General features: G+C 52.3%; 8 protein-coding genes across 8 annotated transcripts; 5 read left to right on the top strand and 3 right to left on the bottom strand.

Moving 5' to 3' along the window:
• Positions 1 to 426: 426 nt before the first annotated feature.
• On the bottom strand, positions 427 to 1,367 carry J4E78_006771 (uncharacterized protein; the record flags this gene model as incomplete). Its single annotated transcript, XM_049367381.1, has 2 exons — positions 427 to 1,139; positions 1,187 to 1,367. 2 exons carry the CDS (start codon positions 1,365 to 1,367, stop codon positions 427 to 429), a joined length of 894 nt encoding a protein of 297 aa, XP_049221128.1.
• A 739-nt stretch (positions 1,368 to 2,106) lies between these two features.
• J4E78_006772 (uncharacterized protein) lies at positions 2,107 to 3,667 on the top strand (the record flags this gene model as incomplete). The annotated part of the gene is made up of 4 exons (XM_049367382.1): positions 2,107 to 2,294; positions 2,343 to 2,768; positions 2,821 to 3,070; positions 3,119 to 3,667. 4 exons carry the CDS (start codon positions 2,107 to 2,109, stop codon positions 3,665 to 3,667), a joined length of 1,413 nt encoding a protein of 470 aa, XP_049221129.1.
• Positions 3,668 to 7,649: 3,982 nt separating this feature from the next.
• Positions 7,650 to 8,343, bottom strand: J4E78_006773 (uncharacterized protein; the record flags this gene model as incomplete). Its single annotated transcript, XM_049367383.1, has 2 exons — positions 7,650 to 7,854; positions 7,904 to 8,343. The coding sequence occupies 2 exons, from the start codon at positions 8,341 to 8,343 to the stop codon at positions 7,650 to 7,652; spliced, it is 645 nt and encodes a 214-aa protein (XP_049221130.1).
• A 5,305-nt stretch (positions 8,344 to 13,648) lies between these two features.
• J4E78_006774 (uncharacterized protein) lies at positions 13,649 to 14,261 on the top strand (the record flags this gene model as incomplete). Its single annotated transcript, XM_049367384.1, has 2 exons — positions 13,649 to 13,655; positions 13,924 to 14,261. 2 exons carry the CDS (start codon positions 13,649 to 13,651, stop codon positions 14,259 to 14,261), a joined length of 345 nt encoding a protein of 114 aa, XP_049221131.1.
• A 769-nt stretch (positions 14,262 to 15,030) lies between these two features.
• J4E78_006775 (uncharacterized protein) lies at positions 15,031 to 15,783 on the top strand (the record flags this gene model as incomplete). The annotated part of the gene is made up of 4 exons (XM_049367385.1): positions 15,031 to 15,036; positions 15,188 to 15,236; positions 15,276 to 15,662; positions 15,731 to 15,783. 4 exons carry the CDS (start codon positions 15,031 to 15,033, stop codon positions 15,781 to 15,783), a joined length of 495 nt encoding a protein of 164 aa, XP_049221132.1.
• Positions 15,784 to 16,084: 301 nt separating this feature from the next.
• J4E78_006776 (uncharacterized protein) lies at positions 16,085 to 17,545 on the top strand (the record flags this gene model as incomplete). The annotated part of the gene is made up of 1 exon (XM_049367386.1): positions 16,085 to 17,545. One exon carries the CDS (start codon positions 16,085 to 16,087, stop codon positions 17,543 to 17,545), a length of 1,461 nt encoding a protein of 486 aa, XP_049221133.1.
• Positions 17,546 to 18,036: 491 nt separating this feature from the next.
• J4E78_006777 (uncharacterized protein) lies at positions 18,037 to 18,781 on the bottom strand (the record flags this gene model as incomplete). The annotated part of the gene is made up of 2 exons (XM_049367387.1): positions 18,037 to 18,153; positions 18,209 to 18,781. 2 exons carry the CDS (start codon positions 18,779 to 18,781, stop codon positions 18,037 to 18,039), a joined length of 690 nt encoding a protein of 229 aa, XP_049221134.1.
• A 2,428-nt stretch (positions 18,782 to 21,209) lies between these two features.
• J4E78_006778 (uncharacterized protein) lies at positions 21,210 to 22,112 on the top strand (the record flags this gene model as incomplete). Its single annotated transcript, XM_049367388.1, has 2 exons — positions 21,210 to 21,699; positions 21,757 to 22,112. 2 exons carry the CDS (start codon positions 21,210 to 21,212, stop codon positions 22,110 to 22,112), a joined length of 846 nt encoding a protein of 281 aa, XP_049221135.1.
• Positions 22,113 to 22,674: the final 562 nt, after the last annotated feature.

Below are 22,674 nucleotides of genomic sequence, written 5' to 3' on the forward strand. Positions count from 1 at the left end.
TAGGACCCCGCGCCAGTCCAAAGCACTGTCCACCACCGGCAGAAGTTGGGAGGCCTGATGGCCATGATACAGTCCTGAAGTCTGTTTAGGAGAAGTGAAGAAGTTGCGTTTATGCAGAAAAGAGGTATTTTGATGATAGCGACGGGTTGTGTACAATGCCATGACGTGCTTAGTCAGTCGTGGTTGTGCGCGTTCCGGGTTCTTTCCGTTTGAGGCGGATCGCTACATCCTTCACAGTCAGCACCACCACACCATCAGCATCAACCCCAACATCTGCACCAACATCGACACACATCACTTCGCATTTCCAGTGGGGCCGAGAATTGGAAGAAGACGCGTTGAATTGACTCTAGATATTTCCCAGCCAGCCGGCAGTTAAGAACTCCACCCAATGCATGTAGCGCGACGAAGAAGCAACCAAAACCTCTACCAGGCGCCGACAATGCCCGCAACAGGAATATCAATACCCGTAGTGTAACTGGCACTGTCTGAGAGCAGGTACACATACGCGCCGCCAAGTTCGCGGGGGTCGGCCAACCTAGGCATGCCGCCATAGTACTGCATCTTCAAGTTCCAGTCGGGCGCCCGCTCAACGTAGTAAGTCATCTGCGTGCGCACGAAACCCGGGGATATCGAGTTTACGCGGATGCCGTGCTTCGCCCATTCCATCGCGAGTGTGTGTGCCATGTTGCGGACTGCGCCCTTGGTTCCTCCATATGGCGCTGATGGCGCTGCCCTGTTTGGCCGGTAGGACGTCATGGACGCTGTGAAGACGATGGACCCCTTGATACCAAGCTCGATGAATTTCTTCGCGGCTGCCGTCGCGCAGAAGTATGCGCCAAAGACGTTGAGGTTGAAAAGCTGCTCGAGCTGCGGGCGGTCGAAGTTGAGTGCGGGCTGGTGCTTGGTCATTCCGGCGTTGGCGATCATACCGTCAATGCGGCCCGATTGTGCCACAATTTCGTCAATGGCTTTGATGACGCTCTCCTCAGAGGTGACATCGCAGTTCAGGTAGTGTACGCGCTTGGGGTTTGCCTGTTGAAGTGCCTGGAACTCCTCGCCGGGCTCGAAGAGGTCCAAAGAGTATATCTCAGCGGCTTCGTTTGCGAGGCATACTGTCGCGAGACCAAGTCCAATGCCTAAAAGGTCAGCATCTATCCGCAATCTAGATCCGACATGCACCGACCTCTGTTTGCGCCGGTAATAGCGACTACTTTACCCTTCAGGGTTATCTTCCAGTCAAAGTCCTCCTTCGGCTCAGTCGTAAGGTAGACGGGATTTGGGACACTTTGCTCGACTTGACCGCTGGCGGCCTGACCAGCAGGTGCTGTCTGGTCAGATTGCGGTGTGATGGCAGAGGGAGACATTTCCGATTGGTCTACCAGGGTAGGCTGCGAAGGTTTGGAAATATTTGAGAGGGCAGGTCTCGCGAGAGAATGGAAAATCGAGTTACCACCACCACTTCGCTGGCACCCCGCATGTTTAAGTACATCGCATTTAGGTACCCCACAAAGGCATGTGGCAACCGAGTGCTGTTGATCGGTACCAGACACACCCCACGGGTGAGAGCGCCGCGAACCAGGTCCACAAGGCCGGGGTGTTGTTGAGACTCGGCTCAAACCATCTTCGGAGGCGCGATGGCCTCGTGGCGAGCATACGCGCCGACGCGACAAACACGTGAGCTTCCGACCTTTTGCCTTCGCTTAGTGGCACCAAGCTCGCCTCGAGGCACATAGCCGGGCGAGCAGCGAGTTCATGCATGGAACACGTTCTGTCGTGTTCCACAACCAATCGTAACCGTCAAGTTATCGGTGCAGGCGGGTCTGTAGCGGGCCTGTAGCGGGCTTTCGGCTCCTAGTATGCGACCTGGGCACCTGGGGTAGGGAAAAGGGCCGAACACAATCTGGGGAGGTCCAAGCTGTTTTGAGCCAACATCATCAAAACCTGTGGAGGTGAGGTATCTTCCTTCTATAAAGCTACACGGGTGTCGCACCCATCTGGAGATATCCGCAACGGTTACCGCAACACTGCAAGTTGGTTCCTTCCACTGCAGCTTCGTTCCTGTCACAACGCTGTCGCACCTGTCGAACCGCAGATCAGGACACCATGTCGTCGACACGCCACTCTCAAGATCCAGTCGACTTCAAAGAGATGGACAGCACTAAGCATGTCGAGGTCACCGAAGATTTCACGTGGACGAAGGATGAAGAAGCAAAGTTGGTCCGCAAGATCGACCTGTTTCTGCTTCCGACAATCTGGCTGATGTACCTGCTATCGTACATGGATCGCACGAAGTAAGTTATATTTCAAGTGACGTAGTGGTGATAGCTAATGATGTCTAGCATCGGAAATGCGAAAATCGCCGGTATGGCTGATGACCTATCGCTCAGCTCCGAGCAATACTCCATCGCATTGGTTGTATTCTTCGTTACCTACGTCGTCTTCGAGCCGCCTTCGAACATGCTTTTGGTTCGCCTCAAGCCTTCCGTCTACCTACCCGCTATCATGATTGTTTGGGGAGCCTTGACATGCTGCATGGCCGTCATCCACGATTTCAAGCACCTTGTCGCACTCCGAATCCTCGTTGGTGTTTTCGAAGCCGGTTTCGCGCCAGGTATCCTCCTGATTATCTCGTCTTGGTACAAGAAAGATGAGCAGTCAAAGCGCTTCGGTGTATACATGTCTGCGGCCATTCTCAGTGGCGCATTTGGTGGTCTCCTTGCAGGTGCCATTACTGGCGGCATGGAGGGTACTGGCGGTCTTCGCGGGTAAGGAACAAGCCCTGAACATTGAAAAACCGCATGACTAACTTTTTAATAGATGGAGATGGCTTTTTATCATCGAGGGAGCTGCGACCATTGTCTGGGCGATGTGCGCATACTTCATCCTGCTGGACTTCCCCGCCAACACCAAGCGACTCACCGACCGCGAGCGCGCTATTGCTATCGCCCGCCTCAAGGAGGGCGGTGTCCAAACACATACCGAGGGCGATGAGAGGATGGGCAAGGGAAAGTCCTTCCGCCTTGCTATCTGCGACTGGAGGACTATCTCTTTCATCCTTGGTTACATGGTGAGTCATGTCGTGCGAATCATGATGAATTCGACTAACAAAGATTAGGTCATTGTCGGCTCCTCCACCCTTTCGTACTTCTACCCAACGCTCATGACCGGCCTCGGATACACCGACACAGTCACCGCTCAATACATGACTGTCCCCATCTACGCCGTCGCCTTCGTCTGCACGGCAGTCACAACATACTACGCCGACGCCATCTCCAACCACCGTGGTCTCGTCATCGCAGGCTGGCTCGGTTTCGCACTCATAACCTCGATCTGCGTATTGTTCGTCTACGAATTTAAGGCGCGATACGCACTGCTTGTTCTCATGGCCGCTGGACTCTGGTCCTCCAACGCTGTCTCGCTATCTTTCGCTAGCGCAACTTTCGGATCCATGCAGCCGGAAGTTAGGGCTATTGCGATCGCGCTCGTCAACGCCATGGGCAATCTTGCACAGATCTACGGCGCATACCTATTCCCTGCCGACGACAAGCCAAAGTATCTCATGGGCTTCGGCGTCATCTCCGGTATGCTGGGTCTTGGCATCGCTGTATACATCTCCCTTCACATTGCTCTGAGGAGGAAGGAGGGAATCACGGCATTCTTTTGAGACATCTCAGAATAGCTATTGATAGGTGGCTGGATGTCACCAGTCATGCTATACATATGTACATATTATGACAGCGTTCGAATTTCATGGCAATGATCACACAGATGATCACAACAACGACCGCTTTTGTGCAGGTGATGAGTGACAAAACTGACACGTCTCCACCTCACATCAACAATGTACTGTGACCCTCTAGTTCCACATTCCAGAACGTCGCGGTCACGTTAAACCTGTAATATAAAGACAAGTCTAACCTCCCAGCAACACGACGTCTACTGCGATACAATTTCCCATACTGCCTGCTACATATCACAAGACACCTACAAGCAAATTCCGGTGACCCAAAGTCAATTCGACGAACCAACATCTTTCGCAGCACAAACCACACGCTATGGGCCTTTTCAATTTCTTCAAAGGCTACAAAACCCCGCCCCCACTCTATCACCACGGCGAGCCCGGCAAAAACGAATGGTTGTCACCCATACCTGGTCCCAGGGATCCTGGAGGTATGGATCGTAGGAATGTAGACGCACGAGTAGCAGGGGAGGCGCGTGTAAAGGAATTCTATGAGAAGAATTCAAAAGGGCTGCCTCAGTTTAGAAGGCGCAGTGACACTCATGATATACCGTCTGAGGTACGGCCTTCTCGCGGACCTTCTCGCAGACCGCAAGAACAGCTGGATGAGTTGATGCGTATGGGTGTCGGTGGACCTTTGCACCGTGGAGACGATGGGCCTTTTGAAATACCTGATCACCTTCCTCCTTTGAATTTTTCAAAGCGAAAGAGAGATGAGCGTCGCGCGCGATTTGCGGAAATGATGGGGACGGGCCGTGTCGACCCAGCTATTCAAGACCATAGTTTTGGGCGATGGGACAATGGTCTAGGAGGGGGACCAAGACCTAACGCTGGGTTTCCGGACATTAGGGGTATGGGCAGTGGAGGCCCGCCTGTTCCAGATCATAGCTTTGGTCGATGGGACAATGGTAGAGGGGGAGGAGGAAGAGGTCAAGATGATGGGCGTGGCCTGCGTTGGCCTGGTGGAGGTGGTAAGGCTTCTGCTTGGAACATGCATGATTGAGAAGAGCGTGATGGGTTTGTTATCGAGGTATCAAGTAGGAATGGAGATCTCGGAGACATGGGTGGTACGAGTACTAGCACTTGCTGAAATAGTATGACAAACGCATCTTTACGTCCATTCAGTCAGTATAGTTAATGACTTCTATCTGCTTCCCTGATCACTTTCATTTGGACGAAGTCTAAGACATGGGCTGTATGTTTAAGGTGTGCGGGTTGCTGTCCAACGTATATCTGGCATCACTCAATTGACTCATGATCAATAAATGAGCATCGTCACAGCGATCGGATATTGATGGCGTTTGTGACATTTGGTCCAGCTGACGAGCGCAGCAGTGTAAGTGGCGTCACTTCACGCCTCGTCAACAGCACATGATCATTCTTCACAAGCAAAGATCACAGCTGCTTCGTATATAAGATCTCTCTCCCAAAGTTAGTGCCGTTTCCTACGCTCCCTCCTTCTACATCAACTTACAGCAAAACAGCTACTTAGCAACAATTCCGGCTTGATACGGTCACCAGAAATCCATACCTCTTACTCGAAAACATGTATCCGCCCTGGGGTGGACGTAATTCCTTCGCAAGAGCACAAGCCAAAAGTCATCTTTTCCCCACAGACGAAGAGAAGAGAGAGATAGCCCAGGCGTGGATAAAAGAGAGAAACAGGTTGCTTGTACGGCACAATGAGCACAGGAAAGATCATGGTCTTGAGCCAATGCCAGCCGACCGGGCACATCGTTTTGTCCAGCCGCCGAGCGAGTTAGAGGCGTACATCTTCAGTCGATATCGGTCCAACAATGGGTTCAACAGCCCTCTTAACGGCCGTTTCAACAAAAGAGACCGATTCTCAGCGCAGGCGGAATACTACGAGTTGCTGACGGAAGCATATGGTGATGCCGAAGAGTGGGAGAAAGTCTACACTGATCAGTGGGCCAAGCTATTCAAACCGCCTCGCCTCCATGGAGTGGGCGAACGCCGCAATATGAGGGGAATGTTTGATGACGATGATGACGATGACGACGATGATTGTTACGGAAATGTGGAACGTGGAATGCCTCAAGGGATAGGCGAGCCAGTGGATGGAGCTGGAGGTTTTGGAGGTGGGGCTGGTATGCGTGTACCCGGTGGTATGAACCCTGAAATTCCCGGTGTGGGCTTTGGTGCTGGCTTCGGCGGCGGCAGGAGGCGCGGGCGTCGATAGAAGGATCTGCAAAGTTCACTGCGCGATAATGTCATCTTTTCTAGTAATAATCATGTAGTCCTACTCCCAGTCTTTGCAGTCACTTTCTACATTAATTTGTTCCGCATCTTCTTCCACATGATATCCCAAGTGCTCTCAAACCGTCGCTCATATCCTCTTCGCAATCGCATTGCTACTCAAGACCTGATAGGAAGAATATCAGTGCCAAAAGCATGTATTGGAACCATTGATAGCCTTCGTTCGTCGTTAATTATGCGAATTTTCTGTCATACTTTACTCTCATTCTCTAACATCAAATAGTTGAATGCTTGCGCGGCAATCTGACCATGACATTCATTCATACATGATTCCATGGACTTGGTGCTCGTTCATGGAAGTATGTTTTTCGAGCGCCAGAGACAAATTCACAAATGCTGGCGATAAGAAGCCACGCTCGCCTCTACTTCTAAACTCGTAAAGTACTTCTCAAAGCTCTCCACTCATCAAAAATTGCTGGACAACTCTACGCCATAATCAGGATTATCATATTCATCAGTATCATGTTCTCAGGCTCATATGCCGTGAAGAATAAATGGGTCCGTCGAAAAGATGAAGCATTTGGATTGAACCCGGAAGGCGAAGCTGCTTACTACAAGAAGGAGGTCAAAGGAAAGGATACAGGATCGACTAGCAGCTATTCCGTGAAGGTCGCGAAAGACCGCAGGTCGGGAACACTTAAGTCATCAAGCCGCGTATCGAGTCAACTCGCACCATTACCAGAAGCACCTGAACCGCCATCTGCTCTTCGTCCTCCAAACAAGAGTAACACCAAGTCCAGTCGTGGTAACTCTAGAAGAGACTACGATGCGCCACCTCCACAAAGAATGCCAAGTGCAGGTCGCAGCAGTCGCAGCTCTTACGCTACTAGCGAGGTCAATGCTACCCAAGAGTACATCCCGGAAGCGCATCCTGCCCCGTACTCACGAAGAACTCCCAGTGTGGCATCAAGCAGGATCTCGAATGCTCAGTCATGGGTTGATGGGGAGTTTGCACACAAAGCCGCTGAGCAGGATCGCAGCGTAGCCGGTAGCAGCAAGAGTCGTCATAGCCATCGCGAGCGCAACACCCCTTCCCAGACCCGTACTTCCACACGCGAGCGCAGTGGACATTCAACTAGTCAATCAGGTCGTGCACACAGTACCTCGAGTCGCTTCTACGATGATGTCGAGTACGACATGAGATCTCGCAGAGGGCGAGGCCCAAGCGAAGTCAATAGTCAACACTCCAGCTCTCGTCACCGCTCAGAGCATCGTAACGGAAGTCGCGCTCCTTCCGCATATGAAGATGAGCAGCACGACAGGGACGGGGGGTACGATCCTGAGGATGACGGAATTTACAACAGCGAGGGAATTGGACCAGAGGATTCTGCCTCTTCTGTAGGTGCAGCGCGCGTAGAGAGAACACGCCCGTATGCGCAGAGCGTGATCGATCGAGAAGTCGAAAAGGAACTAGTGTACATGCCTGGTAAGGCCAGACTATACAAAAAGATAGATAGACATGCTACTTATAGAACGGAATTTGTCGTTCCAGCGTGGATGAGCGGAGAGAGAGTACCGGGCAGTGCTGGATCAACGATCTAGGCGGTGGTTCGAAGAAGCGGTATGGTAAATTTGTATATTAGAGAACTCTAAATCCTATTACATTAACTCGATTGTTATGACACGAACCCTAGAAGTCCAGCGCTTTGACACTCGCGATGGTGAACGTGAAGATTACGAAAAAGAAACCCGCGACAGCGAATGCGCCCTGTATGTCGTGTTTCATCACTGACCAAACAAGCCCGAAGATGATGCTTGCCAAAGTACCAAGCAGGGCTAGGCCGAAGAGCTTTAGCTCGTCAACACCGGTAACGACGTCAAGCCCCCAGCCGATACTGTAAGTGTCAGTATCTTACTATCCCTGGAGAGAAAGGCAATACTTACTTACTACCGCGCACTGGGCAGGGCTCGAGTCTGTTATTCTTGCGTTTTGGTATGCTTGGAAGTAGAACCGGGAATGAGGGGCTCTCATCCGGATGCAGGAAGAAGTGCATCAACAGATTCGGACCGATTGGAGGGACGTTATCAGCTGGCATAGGAGAGTAGTCGTACTCGCAGTTTTGAGCGGCGGGTGGTATGTCGTTGATCTCCTGAATGTCTACCAGTCGATGATGGTACAAGCGGAACTGGTAAATGATATCAGCCAAGGCTACATGGCGCTTTGAAAATCGCAAAGGAGAGCTTGCCTTCACAAAACGCAGGGCGGTTGGTTTCTTGAAGGACATTAGCCCCTGGCATCGCTCTTTGGACTGTACGTAACGCTGCTTCAGAGCTCTGAAGAGGTCATGGTCTGTTTTGAACTGGCATGACTGTAGCGCAGACATGCGTGTAGCGTAGCGACTCCAAGGAATACACCAGTGAATGTAGTGATGTTGATGCTGATTCGATTGAGTCTGCAAGTTGCATTGCTCATCTGGTACATTATTATTTTTTGGAGCGATGGGATGATGCTGTGGAAGCTGTGCTTTCGGTGCCGCCCTTGAAATGAACTTGGGTAACAGGTCCCGAAAGGAAAATGATGCTTTGTTCTGTTGCGATTGCTGTGAGGCTGCTTGCTGATACATCTGGCGAACGGATAGTAGTCTCAGCTGTCGCAATATGTCGATGACAGCTCCTTGAGAAAGCGCTGTATAGTTGTCGGTGATGACCTGTCCACAAGACTAGCGAAATTTAGCCAGGTCCTTGCTATTACACCGTTGTGGAAGAATGACTTACGCATCGGAATTTGACTTTCATTATGGGCGGTGCAGAGAACAATTTGATGCTCGTGCTCTGCATTTCTCCTGTTCTAGAAGACAGAACGTAGCTAGGCTCACGTAAGGTCTTGTGCGCGTATGGTGCGAGTGAGCTTGTGAGACGCCAGAAAGCTCTGCTTGAGCATACGAATGATTCAAAAGTCTCTAATTCATCCTGACTTCTTATCGCGTTTGATGAAGATCTCAGAGGCGATGGGCGGCCGATGTTAGTTGGTATGAGCGGATAAAAGTGCCACGACGGCACTTGATCGGTCCACAACGCATTCATCCTGGCTGCAAGTTCCGATAGCTTTCCATGGACGCCCTTGATCCCGGCACGATCAGAAGCAGAGATCATTTGGGTTTCTGCTTCTTTTGCAAGACCAGCAAAGAAAATGTCGAAGACGTTGGACAGGCAGGTCGCATCAACGTTTGGAGAGAATCCCAATTTTCTGCAGGGCGGGTGTATATTTCTCAACAAAATGTCGACCATCTCTTCCCCGTAGTTGCGCGTATGCTGTGCAAAGTTTCTTACATTTTCCTTCAGTGCCTCATAAGCGGTTCCATAGAACAAGAATTCTCTAATGATGGAGAAGGCCGGCATGAGTGTTGGATCTGGTTCGTCGGTGTCGATTGGCTGGAGTTGCTGTAATGATCCGGTAACACTCTTTTCGTCAGGATAGTACGCATCAGAGGTAATAGCCTCTTCAACGTTGAAGTGTTTGTATATCTCAGATGATAGATATCGCAAGCGACGTCGTAAAAATGCGCAAGCAAGGTGTTGTAGGACGGAGTCAGACTCCGCGCGTAAATCCCTCTCGAACGCACCTAGAAAGAATTGAACGTCCTTTGCCTTCATCTCAGTGGTATCCTTTATCTGAGAGCGTACCAATCCCTGCCAGTTTAGTTGAGGGTCTTGTAGCAGGACCTCAAGCACCTCTGCAATGGTGTCTTGTTCATCCGAAGCGATGAACGAAGTACACCTGCTTAGCGCGATCGAGGTAGAAAAGATGCTGTCGCCATCATCCGAGCTATCTTCCAAGTCTGAGAGGCTGCCAACGATATCGGCGACCCCAGGGGTTTGTTTGTCCTTTGAATGTAATGAGCAGGCGTAGCCTACTAAGACCGTCCTCTCGTGAGTGGTGTGACCTCGTTGGCCATGCGCTGCACATGGGTCCCACTCATGCTTGTAGTAGAGGCAGCGACAGAACGAATATCTTTCAACGACCTGGTAACACATTTGAGATCGCGCGTGAGAAGGCGTTTGATGTGGTGTGGTCTTGGAAGGCAGCCTAGCTGCGGGGTAAGTTGGGGTGTAAGCAACAGCCTGCCTGTCCAACGATATTGATTGCTTCCTGGGTACCTTTGGCTTTAACCGAATGCGTCACATTCTACCACTGATATCTCTGTCTCAAAAAAGTAACCTCACAAGTAAACGTTTGCATACTCAATATGTCGTCACAGTCACTCTAACCAATTTCTGGCCTGTGTGTGATCTTGGAGTTTGCATCCACGTGTATACCCACAAGAAGTGACTACAAAGTTTGGCGTATGCCCAAAAATTATTTATGATTATTGCGCATACTAAAAACGTATTATGGTTCACATAAGACTTGCGTCACTCGTCATTCGTAATAGAGTCATGGACATGTTGACCCTGTCAAAACTCTCCGTTGACACAACAAGTTGAGGCTGTCGCAGGTTTCCATGACTTGAATATCTTCAAGGATGACGATTCACATTGAGCTCATTCAAATACCTCACTATCGTTGCTCAACATACTCCCTTCATGATAAGCCTAATCCAAAATCATTATTTGATGCACAAACTCCTCCCAAGTTAAACATGAGCTTCTCCGCGACCCATATAGACAAAAAAGGAAGCAAATGGATCCGTGACGAAGAAAACGGCGCTGAACGAAGAAAACTTCGCGCCAAGAAACCTGAAGACTTCCAAAACGACAGAACGAAGAGTTATAAAGCAAAGAGTCGCGAACTGAGCGAGCCTGCATCTGGTAGGCTGGCACCCATCCCCTCACCGCTTCCAACTGCAGTACCCACGCGAAACGCGAGTTTAGCAAGCGTGCCACCAGGCAACGTCCAAGAGAGGGGCTATAGACGACCTGTACCCGGGGAGGTGGTATACAGTCCGTATCCTGTGAGCGCCGTTAGCAACACTCGGAGTCCAGCGATAACAAACGCAAACCCCACAACTTCGTCGCGTACCCCAAGTGTCGCTCATAGTACTCATAGCACCCCTGCTGCGAGCGTAGTCAGCGCTGCTAAGAGCCATGCGAGTACAGGTAGTGCCACGCCACATAGCGCACCCGAAAATTACCACCCACATCCTCCACAAGCTGTTTCGATACCGCCGCAAGTTACAAAAAGCTCCCACGCTCCAAGCGCTGTAAGAGTTACTCCGAGTGCGGCCCCCGGGAATCCTCCGCTTTTGCCCGCGCCGAGAGAAAGATCTCGCGCATCCAGTGAAGTAAGCGTCACTCCAGGCACGGCACCTGGAAAGTATCCGGCATTGCCAGCGTCAAGAGATAGCTCTCATGCCTCGAGTGTCATATCCGCTGTTCAAAGTCAGGTACATGGAAGTCACCTGACTTTGCCTGATCCAAGGGTCCAGAACTATCGCGCCCCAAGCGTTATAAGCGTCGCCTCAAGTGCGGCATCTGTGCAACACCCGCCATCTTCTGTCTCGCGAGTTCCAAGCGAAATTCATAATCCTCAGCCTTCATGTTCGCAGAGTGTTGTTATTGCCGCCCGAAGTGCGGTGACAAATGACCAGCATCTACTGCCGGCATCCGTATCTAGAAGTCCGAGTGTCGCACCTAGCGACGTTAGCCTCATCAAAGAGTCATCAGGATACCTGCAAGAGAGCCACTCGCGTGATCCTTCTCGAGCCTCGTCTTCGCGAGCCCTGGCTTTACGAGGTCCATTTTCGCAACCTCCAGCATCGCGCACTGCTAGTGTGACACCCAGCATTCAAAGCGAACATGCTGTCAGCATTCCTAGTGCCGCTCGGCGCCGCGTCGACCAAGTGTATGCTAGATCTGAGGTCGGCAATAGCTTAAGTGTAGCGGAAAGCAGTGAGAGAGGCCGCAGACCAAGTGTCGTCTACCGCGTCGAGGATTATGCCGATCGAGTGCCCAAACGCGCCCCTAGTACCGCTGCAAGCACTAGGAGCAGTATCAAATCGGGTCGCAACGAGCGAAATATCAGTACCGCATCGAAAGCCAGAAGTCGTATACACGAGGAGGACTACGAGCCGAGCATCCAAAGCAAGTCGACCTCGAAGCGAGCCTCGAGTATCAAACCTAGTCGAAGTGAGCGAGGCAGCAGCATCGTGTCGAAAGCCAGGACTCATATCGAAGTGGATGACCGTGAGTCGAGCAGCGGACGCGAGCCAACTTCGAAGCGAGCGTTAAGTAAAGCCAGCAGTTCCAAAAGTGTCCGAAAAGCGTCGCGCGATGGTCGCGGTCGAAGTACTACATCTCGCACTGAAAGCGCCTACGATGAGTTGGCGGAAGTGACAGTGACCTACGATGAACACGAAGACGCCGGGCCTGAAAGTCTATCTCACTCCGAACGTAGTAAGTCTGCCTCAACGCGTCGCAGCAGCTCAATATCGAGCGTGGAAACCGTCCGACCACTTGCAGGCAGGAATAACGCGCTGGTGGTATATCATGACAACGCCGTGCATACTGCCGAAGCTTCGAAAGATAATGCCCGTCTTCGGTCATCGAGGCGCAAGAAGAAACCCGACATCGACGTTCGTTCGTATGTTGGCAGCGATGATGTGACTGTAGTTCTCCCGGACCCTTCAGAGGTTGGCGAAGCGGGGCCCGCATCTGGATCGCGAGATCAACAAAAACACGAGCAGCATCGTCAAAAGTACCAAGAGTGGCAGCGGCAGCAACAATGTGAACAGCAGTATCAGCAACGGGAACAATACCAGCATCCGTACTCGCAGCCTGACCCGCATACGTTTCCGCCCCAGTACCAACAACAACCGCAGGCGTCTTACCCTACTTGGGGCACACCAGGGGGGTATCCGCAATACACAAACCAACAGTATACGTACCCGCCATACCCAGGCCCACAATATACCCATCCTCAGCCCACCGCTCAACCATCTTATCCAACCTGGAGTGCACGTTATCCGTCGCCGTACGTGACACCTACGCCTCAGTACCAAACGGGGTATGAGGAATTGGGCGAAGAACTTGAGCAAGGTCGGAAAAGCGGTCGTTTGCCTAAGGCGCGGGATAAGCGACGTGAGAAAGTGGGGCGGCCTAGGAGGACAACTCGCCTGGAGGAAGAGTACGACGAGTCAGCGCTGGTATACGAAGAGGGTGACGGTGGCAAGTTCCCTGGGAAATGGTTTGATCGAAAGGCCTGATAGTATCGGGGGTGGGATGGTCGGAGGCTGGAGGTGGCGTATGGCTCGGCGTTGCGCAGTTTCGCAGAGCAGAGATTGGAATTGAGAAACGGGAGCTAGATTGCTCGGGGAGGTAGAAGGTGTAGATGATGCAGATACCGTAGCGGGTAGACTCATCGATGTGTACGTTACACAAGACTGAGGTATGAGTCACTTGCACTGCTTCTCGTTTGATGTAGGGTGAATTTACTCTTGCCATCACGCAAAGTTGACTTTCGAGTATGGTTCGCCTGGTGATGTCAGTATGTATCGTAGTGCCGTGGAATGTATGCTGGCCTGCTCATCGTCTCGCGTTTGACCAACGCCGATATATATGTGACCTAGCGTTGCAGTGAAAGAGATGGACTCATGGGTGACATGGAAACTGTCACTCACATAACTGCTGGCCTCAATGTGACATATGCGAAACTGCCATGGGCGTTCTGACTGTGAAACTTACGAAGAAAGCATGTCGCGTGGGTTATCGATACTGTCAATGACATACAAACCAGATGCCAGCTTTTTCAATGGACGATGTCACATACAGTCCGCGAGGAGAGTAGTACTCGTCCCCCCGTACCTATAAATGCCTCTCCCGCATGCCTCACTCTTTCTTCATAACAACTCACAAAGCCTCGACTTCGATACCCAGCATTCATCGAAACTATTCGCATCATTTGGCACACCTGGATCAACCTGATCATCACACAACTCACAAACCATCCAACCAATACACATCTCCAGGCCACATAAAAAAGATGGTCTTCCCACCGTCGGTGGCAAAGGCAGTGCTTGGCGTGGTCTCAGTCAGAAAAGCCCCGGACGGAAAATCACAAACCGTTCTTCGGAAGACGAAGGTAGCGGAGGGAGGCTCGTCTCCTCAAGCCAAGAAGAAGACCGATGAGAACCAGCAACTCAAGAGAGAAGCCGAAAAGAAACAGAGACTCAAAGAAAACTATGCCAAGGCAAAACTCAAGTACGAACGCAATACAAACAAGGATGGCTTGACGTATCTTGCGTTCAGAACCGGGGGGGAGAAGCCGGATTTTTCCAAGGGCGAGAGGCCGGCTGTAAGGCGCTGACCAGACGGGGACAGGCGTGGAGAAGAGGTTCGAGTGCCGGCACTCTTTCTTCTTTGATGTTTCGATGGACGATCATGCGTTTGAATTGTTGTTTGCGGAATATGGTTCAAGTTCGGAGGCGTTTGGCGTACGGTGGATCGCGCTGGTGTTCATGGTATCAAGGGTATCGTCGGTGATTAGGATGTCACGAAGGACTGTGATTGTTAGTAGTAAATTTGAAGATTGCTGCATATTCACCGCTTGAGTCGTGGTCCATATAGTGCCACTGCGCTTCTCCGGGCCCAAGCATTCCTTTTCCACTCGTCGACGATCCTAGACAGCAGCTCTTTCTACCGACGCCAGCTTCGACATCCCAAAAGTGCGTCTTCTGTACATCATCAAATTCCTGTGTCCATAGTGTCAACAGCATGGGCTTCTTCAAGCGAATCTTCGGGGGAAGTAAGACGCCGCCTCCCATTCATTTCGGTAAGGCATCCAGAATGGTCTACTAGCTCACTGCTAAATAAGCAGGTTCATATTCTGCATACGGTGGATACGGTGGATACCCTGCATATGGAGGGTATCCTACGTATGGAGGATATCCTGGATACGAAGAACCAAGACGCGGAAGGAACGCGTACGATATCGGTTACGATAGCGATGAGAGCCAACGGGCCAGGAAGACGTGGTAAGTGGCATTCCGTGAAATATTTCCGCATCCAGTATTGGATCAGTACTTCCTCTTCCATGCTCTCTTTCAGCAGTCACCATCCCTCAGTATAAGATCGTCATGGTTGTTTCTTTCTTCCTATACCCTACGTATTCTCACCAAGCACCATGGCACGAACGAAGAAGTATTGGGTACGCAAGCATGTCCCATCAATCTGGGAAGACTGGAGCAACAGTCGGCGAGCTCATCAAATAGACCAGAGAGCCAAACACCCCAGGCCGCGCGAAGAGATGATAGGAATGCCAAATCGTACAACCTGTCATGTAGTAAGCAGAACCGATAGGAAAGAGCTGACCATGAGACAGACAACCTAACCGGCGGTCCGCCAGGCTTCGTAACCGTTGGCAATAACAACAGGAACAACAATGCTAACGCCCCTGCACCGCAGCGTGCTCCTAACGCACCGAACCAAGCACCACCAGCTCGGGGTCCGGGTGTTCAGGGCCAAGGCCATGGCAATCCTCAACCGCCGCCGCCGCCGCCGCCACAGCAGCAGCAGCAGCAACAGCAACAGCAACCCGACTTCCACCAGATGCCCGCTATGAACAACGCCCGGGGCCCACAACCCGGAGAGGCGGATCCTCATCTGCAGCCAGGAGGGCAGACTGAATTCGATGAGCGGCCATTAGGGCAGGGCCGAAGCGAGGATGCTGACGCTGAACCCGCTGCTCCTGATGGCGGGCGGGGCGGAGGTGCGCCTGACGATAGACCGCCTCAGCACCCGTGGATGCCAGAGACGCGGTTCTATAATCAGCAGCAGACGCGAAGAAGAAGATAATGATGATGACGCAAGGTGAAGTGAAGATGGAATGAAGGGGGTGGGTGATGAAAGTGGAAGGCGCGCAGAGCGCTCAAGCTGGTATGATTAGCTATCTTTGTGGTACGCATCTCAATATGTCTTGTTCGAAACGACTGCAATGCATCATGAAGATATACCTGATAGCGCGCGTGGTGTGATGACAGTAACAAGACGTGAAAGAGTGAGAGTGAAGGAAGGTTGGTGCGGCGGCCACATGGGGAAGGTCTGGCCGCGGGCTTATCGATTAGGCCGCGCCCATCTCCAAAATTTCCACCAGCAGTCCGACACCAACAACACCGCCAAACAACGCCCACGATGCCGAAACGAAAGCGCGAGACGACTGCCACCTCCGGCAACCTTCCTCCTCCCGTCATAATGAACCCCGCGAAACAAGCCAAGTACTGCCAGAAGCGCCTCGAAGATGCGCAAAAGCCGCTGCTCCAAGCTCTGCGCCATGCTTCACAGCTCGAGCGCCAGAAGTACAGTCGCAGAAAGAAGTATGCGACCAAGAAGGGTCAAAAAGAGGCTGTATTCCGCCTGAACGCCGAGTACAACGTCCTCAAGGCGCTGAACTTGGAGCAGCTGGGCGACCAGCATCTGCGCAAAACTTTGTCCCGAGTCAAAAGCTTGAAGGATGCGGAGCCACTACAGGAATACATCTCCGGCATCAGAGAAGGCAGCAAGGATACCAGCACACTGAATGTCACCGCGAGAATGTTCAAAGTCGTACAGGTGAAGAAGGCCGTGGATCAGGTTATCGAGGACCTGAAGGGCATACTTGGCGTGGACAAAGCCAAGGACAACGAAAAGGTGGAGGAGATTGTTAAGGAATATACCACAGAGGAGATGAAGAAGCACAAGGAAGAGAAGATGGCGAGAAAGGCACAAAGGGCGAAGGCCGCTGACAAGGACGACGTGGAGATGAAGGACGCGAGCGACGAGGCGGACGACCCGTACATGGCCTTTAGCGCGCGGATAGCTGAGCCGTCCTCAGGGGAAGAAGACAACGAGGGCTCAGTATCCGGCGACGAGCGACCGCCTAGTATCGCAGACAGCGAAAGCGAACACGACCCTGACGCCGATCTGGAAGCTGCGAGCGACAGCGAGGACGAAACGGAGGAAGTCGCACAACCAGACGATTCCAGTGACGACGAGGACGAGGCCAGCGACACCGTAGCAATCTCGCGATCAGTAGCCCCTGCCTCCGACGAGTCTGCTGAGTCTGCCTCAGACTCCGACTCCTCCTCCGAAGCCGCCATACCCACAAAGAAGACCAAAACCAAAGCCACCCTCGAAAAGCCCACGTCCTCCGCCTTCCTCCCCGCCCTCAGCCACGCCGCCTACTTCTCCGGCTCCGAATCCGAAGCCTCGGACCTAGACGCGGACAACGCACCGCGCAAGAACCGCCGCGGCCAACGCGCGCGCCAAAAGATTGCGGAGGCGAAATTCGGCGCCAAAGCCAAACATCTCGAGAAGCAACAGCAGAATGTGAAATTCGACCCCAAACGAGGCGCCGTTGCCGGAGACGACAAGCGACAACGACGGGGCAAGCCGTTGGGTGGCCGGGGCGTGCAGCAGAGTGGAAGTAATGCGGAGCCGTTGGGCAAGAAAGATGATAAGAAGGATAGGAAGATGGGGCTGGGTGTTAAGAGGGATGATAAGGGTGAGTTGCATCCTAGTTGGCAGGCGGCGAAGCTGGCGAAGGAGAGTAAGAAGTTGAAGATTGATCTTGGGGGTAAGGGGCCTGCGGCTGGGAAGAAGGTGGTTTTTGATTAGGATAGATACCCCGGAAAAGTTTGCGCGGGTGGGTTGTTAATGGGAGGGCTGTTTCGTGCATGATATGTCGTAAGTGTGCTTGAGATCTTGTTTGTGTGCAATGGGTGTCTTGCAGAGGTATCATTCAGCTTTGGTATCAAGATGTCAAACCCATCAATGAAGAGAAGCAGGAGAAGCCGAGTTTTCACGCATTACGCGATATCAACTAGCTATGCTACGGTATACGTCTGCTTAAGCCATACCATCCTTTTCAACCCTCAATCCTAAGACCAATCATCGAACCCTTCATGTCAACGGCATCCTCACCGGTACGCAAACGCAAAAGCGACCGAAGCCCTCTTTCCCGCATCACCGACACAGCTGCGGGCAGTAGTCCAGACAAGTACCGCGATACCGTCCATGTCGACCGTCTTCAACGAGATACCGCCTCATCCTGTTGAGGCATTCGTGGCGGCAGTAGTTTGTTCTGCAGTGATGGTTCTACGACACTGTTAGTTACCGCGAGAAGTAGAGGGGAGTGGGGAGTAGTGGGTTTGACCCACTTTGAAGCAATCATCGCGCATCCTCTTACATTTTGTGCAGGGGAGGTCGGTTTTGTTGGCGAGGTCCTGGGGGATGTTAGTATACGGGTGTTGGAATGTAAAGGGTGGATATAGGACTTACGGCGTCGATGTCGTCTGCGTTGGTGTCTTGTTCGTCGGTGTCTTCATCAGCGTCCTCGTCGCGAGACAGAACGGTCTGAGCGACACACTGGGGCGCAGCTCCACCGATACAGGTCTCGGTGGCTTCGCAGACCTTGGTGTTCACCCAATTGCGGCCATAGCAGCGTTGGATGATGTGCCGCTTGATCGGATCGAGGTATGCGCACTGCTGACTGCCTTCACGACAGTTGACTTGCCTGGATGTAATCTCGTTGGCGGCGACAGCAGAGGTCTTGTCCTTGTCAGCGATCTCACCGTTGATGGTCGCAAGGGCACAGTGAGGTGAAGGGTCTGCGGTACAAATGACTCCGGCGTTGCAGATCTCGTGGTCAACCCAGTTGTGGTTGATGCAGCGCTTGATGGAGTGGCGGCCGAGGAGGATGATCGGGAGGATGGAGCACTTCTCGTCGCCGTTGTGACAGTCTCCGGTGACGGCAGATCCAGTACTATCGCGGGAATTACCAGTGATAGCGACGCTGGAGGCGGTCTCGACGAAGCCTATAAGAGCAAGGAGGAAGATCGCGAGGAGCTTCATGATGATATTGAAGTGTTTGAGGAACTTGAACGCGATCAAGAAAGCAGTTTCAGGGATGCGCAGACTGGGTTGTTGAGGAAAAGATGTTTGAGAGAGCTTACGATATACCAAGCTACTGGCTATAGGTATAGGAAGGATTTGCGGCGAAGTAGGCCGACCAAAGTCGAGGTGAAGGCGACGAAACGCGTCAGAGGGTCGCGTGCTTTTCTCCAAAACCTGCTTATGGCTGCCTGCTCGTCTTTAATCTGTTGTCATAGTGAGAAAGGGTATTGAAAATTGCTTAGCAAGGCCCGCCCTTGGTGGCTGTGGAATGCCGTGTGATGTTCATCCATCACGCCCTCGCGCTGACTTTGGACGGTAATGCGATGAAGCATTTTTTAAAGTTACAGTGTCACTTTCCAGAACATTTTGCAGACTTTAGGTGCGTCTGACCAACGCGTTGAGTTGTTTCGAGGTTGTTTGTTGCCGCTTTGGGATAATGGCGTGGTTGTCGTCGCGTGGTCACGTGGGCATGATGTCGCGTGTCGCTCGGCTACACCGCCATTGGCCGCAGCTCGCTCCTCCATCTCATGCTGTCGTTTCTTTGTTCGCACCACACCTGTCGTAATCATGTCACAGAAAGGAAACTCCGGGGATTGGGTCCGCGATTATCCAGAAAACCGTTACTACCTAGGTAAGGTTAGATGGTTCAAACACATGCAATATCCACGAGAGCGCAAGTGGCCGATAGTCTCGGAGATGGTGTGTGAGCGCGGAAAGTACTTGTACGTCGAGGAGCAACGTCGACTGATTGGCTCCGATATGCCAACGCGCCGGCATCCCCTTGGGCGTTTTGGGGCAATAATACACTCAGCGGAGGACTTGGAGGATGCCATCCTTGATCCCAGGTGGATTGAGATGGTGTATTTTCCGCGCGGTGTTCATGTCACGAAGTTGGTGATCTTCCTCACAGCGTTGCATGCACGTTCCGCTGACCGAACATCATAGCCGGATGCTAAGGGACATCACCGAAGCTCCATTGTTCGTTCGAAATTCCATCCAGATGATATATCTCGGCGACCCCTTGCGCGAAGAGGCCCTAGAGATTACAGACGATGTGGTTGCAGCCATGATTGAAGCGCTGCCGAATTTAGAGCATGTGCGCATCGATGGTGCTCCAAGAGTTTCCGACCTTACGCTTGCGGCGTTGCTGGAATGCGATGATATACGAACCATCACTCTGACCACCACTCGCGATCGACCAAACATCTTAAGGAGAAAGACGCTTGAGGACGGATCATGGCCACCGAAGCTTGTGTATCTCGAGCTCAGTGGCCAGCAACTGCCCGCGAGCATTATCGACTACTTCGAATTTTGGACGAGCGAGAAGAGAAGTATGGAAATTGAAAAGAGCCTGGAAATCGTCTACAACTTCGAAAGTTACTACATCTTCTGGCGTGATGGGTTTCCGCGATGGTGCAAGGATTGGCGGTTCGAAAAAAAGGGCGCATGGGCTCCCTGGAATGACGCTGCACTGGGGCTTGAACCAGACGAAGAATAAGACGAGAAATCTGGCGGGCAGTCTGAAGAGGAATCCGATGAGGAATCTGACGAGGAATCTGACGAGGTATCCGACGAGTTTTCCGGCTAGACTGGCAGCGGCATGTAACGCAAGGGAAAAACTGAATGAGCACGCGAAGTCTACATCAGTATCGAAAGTCAAAGTCATCGGGCAATGTAGCCTTTTAAGCCCCTCTCTTCCATGGACCGTACGCTGTAGGAGGCAGCGTTGAAAGTGTTCATTTTTTCTTAATCCAGTGGGGCAATCGGAGCGCTCTATACATACGTATCCCTCCGTAACTAAGTATTGTAGTATTGGACTCGTAGTTTGCTCTTCATCATCTCGGCCGGGTGGCGCAGTGCAACGCGTCGCGTCATTAAATGCCCCTGAACTGCGCCTCAAAATCATCGCTTAAGTGGGGCTGTCAGCGCCTAGCTCATCCGGGAGGGACCATCCGCGTGCCAAGTAAAGCTTAAAGAAGCTTGACATCCTGTGAACGAGTGCCGGCCGCCTCATCCAAATCGCTGTTTTTGTTGGCGTTGCAGATCCTCAGGATTGAATCTGATGGAATTGAAACGGAGATGTTTGTAGCAATTTCTCGTTGCTGGCCATCGTGGCTGCTTTTTGCCGAATACGGAGAGAGCGGCACCGCCTCACCGCCTCACCGAGATTGCGCCACGTTTCAAAGGTCCGGCCGTACGCATCTGCTACGCATCGTGGGCCATCTCGAACAGATCTAGCTGCAGATGTAGTGGACCGATTGATGCGTAAGAGGGGCATAAGCAGATCATTGAATAAATACCTCACCCCACCTGCATCCCCATTGACAGACCACATTCCAACTTTCAGCCACATTTCAACCTACCTCACATACACAGCATACTCACCATGGGTTTCCTCAGCGAATTGATCTCCGACTTCACCAGCTCTGGCAAGCAAGACCAACAGCAACAGCAGCAGTCAGGCTATGGCCAATACCCACCTCAACAACAACAGCAGGGCTACTCACAGTACCCTCCCCCACAGCACTCTCAGCAACCACCACCCGTCTCACCACCATGGTATGCTGAGTGGGATCAACGCGAAAATCGTTGGATCTTCGTGAACCAGCAGAACGGCGAGCGAACTTACCAGTATCCCGGACCCGGCTACGCGCAACAACAGGGCAACTACGGCGCTCCCCCTTCACAAGGCGGTTATGGCTACGGCCAGGATGGCTACAGCAACCAGGGTGCATACCAACAGAGCGCATACGATCCGACTCGTAGTGGCCAACAACAGGAAGAGAAGAGCGGCGGTAACGGCTGGAAGTACGCCGCAGCCGGTGTCGCAGGTGTTGCAGGCGGTGCACTGCTGATGCATGAGAGCGACAAGATCGGTACGTACTCCTCCACTCACCCAACTTACCTACATCGTCTCTAACACCCCATTGCAGAAGACGGCTGGGACAGTGCCAAAGCGAACGTATCCAACGGCGTCGACGAATTCGGCAACGACATCAGCAACTTCCCCGAAAACGCCGCGGGCTGGACCGGCGAGCAAGTCGGACGCGCCGAGAACTTTGGCGACGACGTCGAGCAGAAGTGGGATAACGGAGTTCAGGATGTGGAAGACTTCCCGGAGAACGCGGCAGAGTGGACTGGCGAGAAGGTCCAGGCCGTGGAGGATATACCGCAGGATATCGAGAACAAGTGGGATAATATGACGGAGGGTGTGGAGCAGTTTGGTGATAACATGGAGAATGCGTATGATGAGGGGAGGGACGAGCAGAGGTATGATGATGAGTATTGAGGTGGATGAGATATGAAAGGGATGATAGGAAAGGAATGCAAGGCTGAACAATGGAAAGTTCAATGTTGATCAACAAATTGGACTGTGTTCGTTGCAACGTGCATTCTCGTAAGGTTAATTACAAGGCAGACTTCTTCAATCCGACACGTAGACTGTGCGAAGTAAAAGCGAATGTAGAGCCGAGTACGAGAGCACCGAAAAGAACAGATCAATCTTCTGTTGTCGAAGTAACCGTACGTGGCGTTGGTAGCGAACTCGGGTCCAGGATCCATTGGCGAAACAACACCACAACCCGGCGTAGTCGCTATGACGACGTCAGGATCTGCCTAGACTCCGCTCCAATACACTGCAGCACCAAGTGTATCCGCGCGAATGATGTCTGCGCATTCTTCTTTCATCGCACGCGCTGCACGGGCTTGGCGGTCGGGTTAGGGTAGTAGAAGTCGGACGCGGGATGCCTGACGGAGGCGCAGTCGTGCGATTAAGCGTGTCTTACTCGGGTCCCGTTCCAGCATGCGGTGGGAACAACGCGGTGTAATGTACCCCGCCCGGCTTTATCATG

This window comes from Alternaria triticimaculans (genome assembly GCF_023758025.1).
Source record: "Alternaria triticimaculans strain BMP 0046 chromosome Unknown scaffold_9, whole genome shotgun sequence".
Taxonomy (NCBI): domain Eukaryota; kingdom Fungi; phylum Ascomycota; class Dothideomycetes; order Pleosporales; family Pleosporaceae; genus Alternaria; species Alternaria triticimaculans.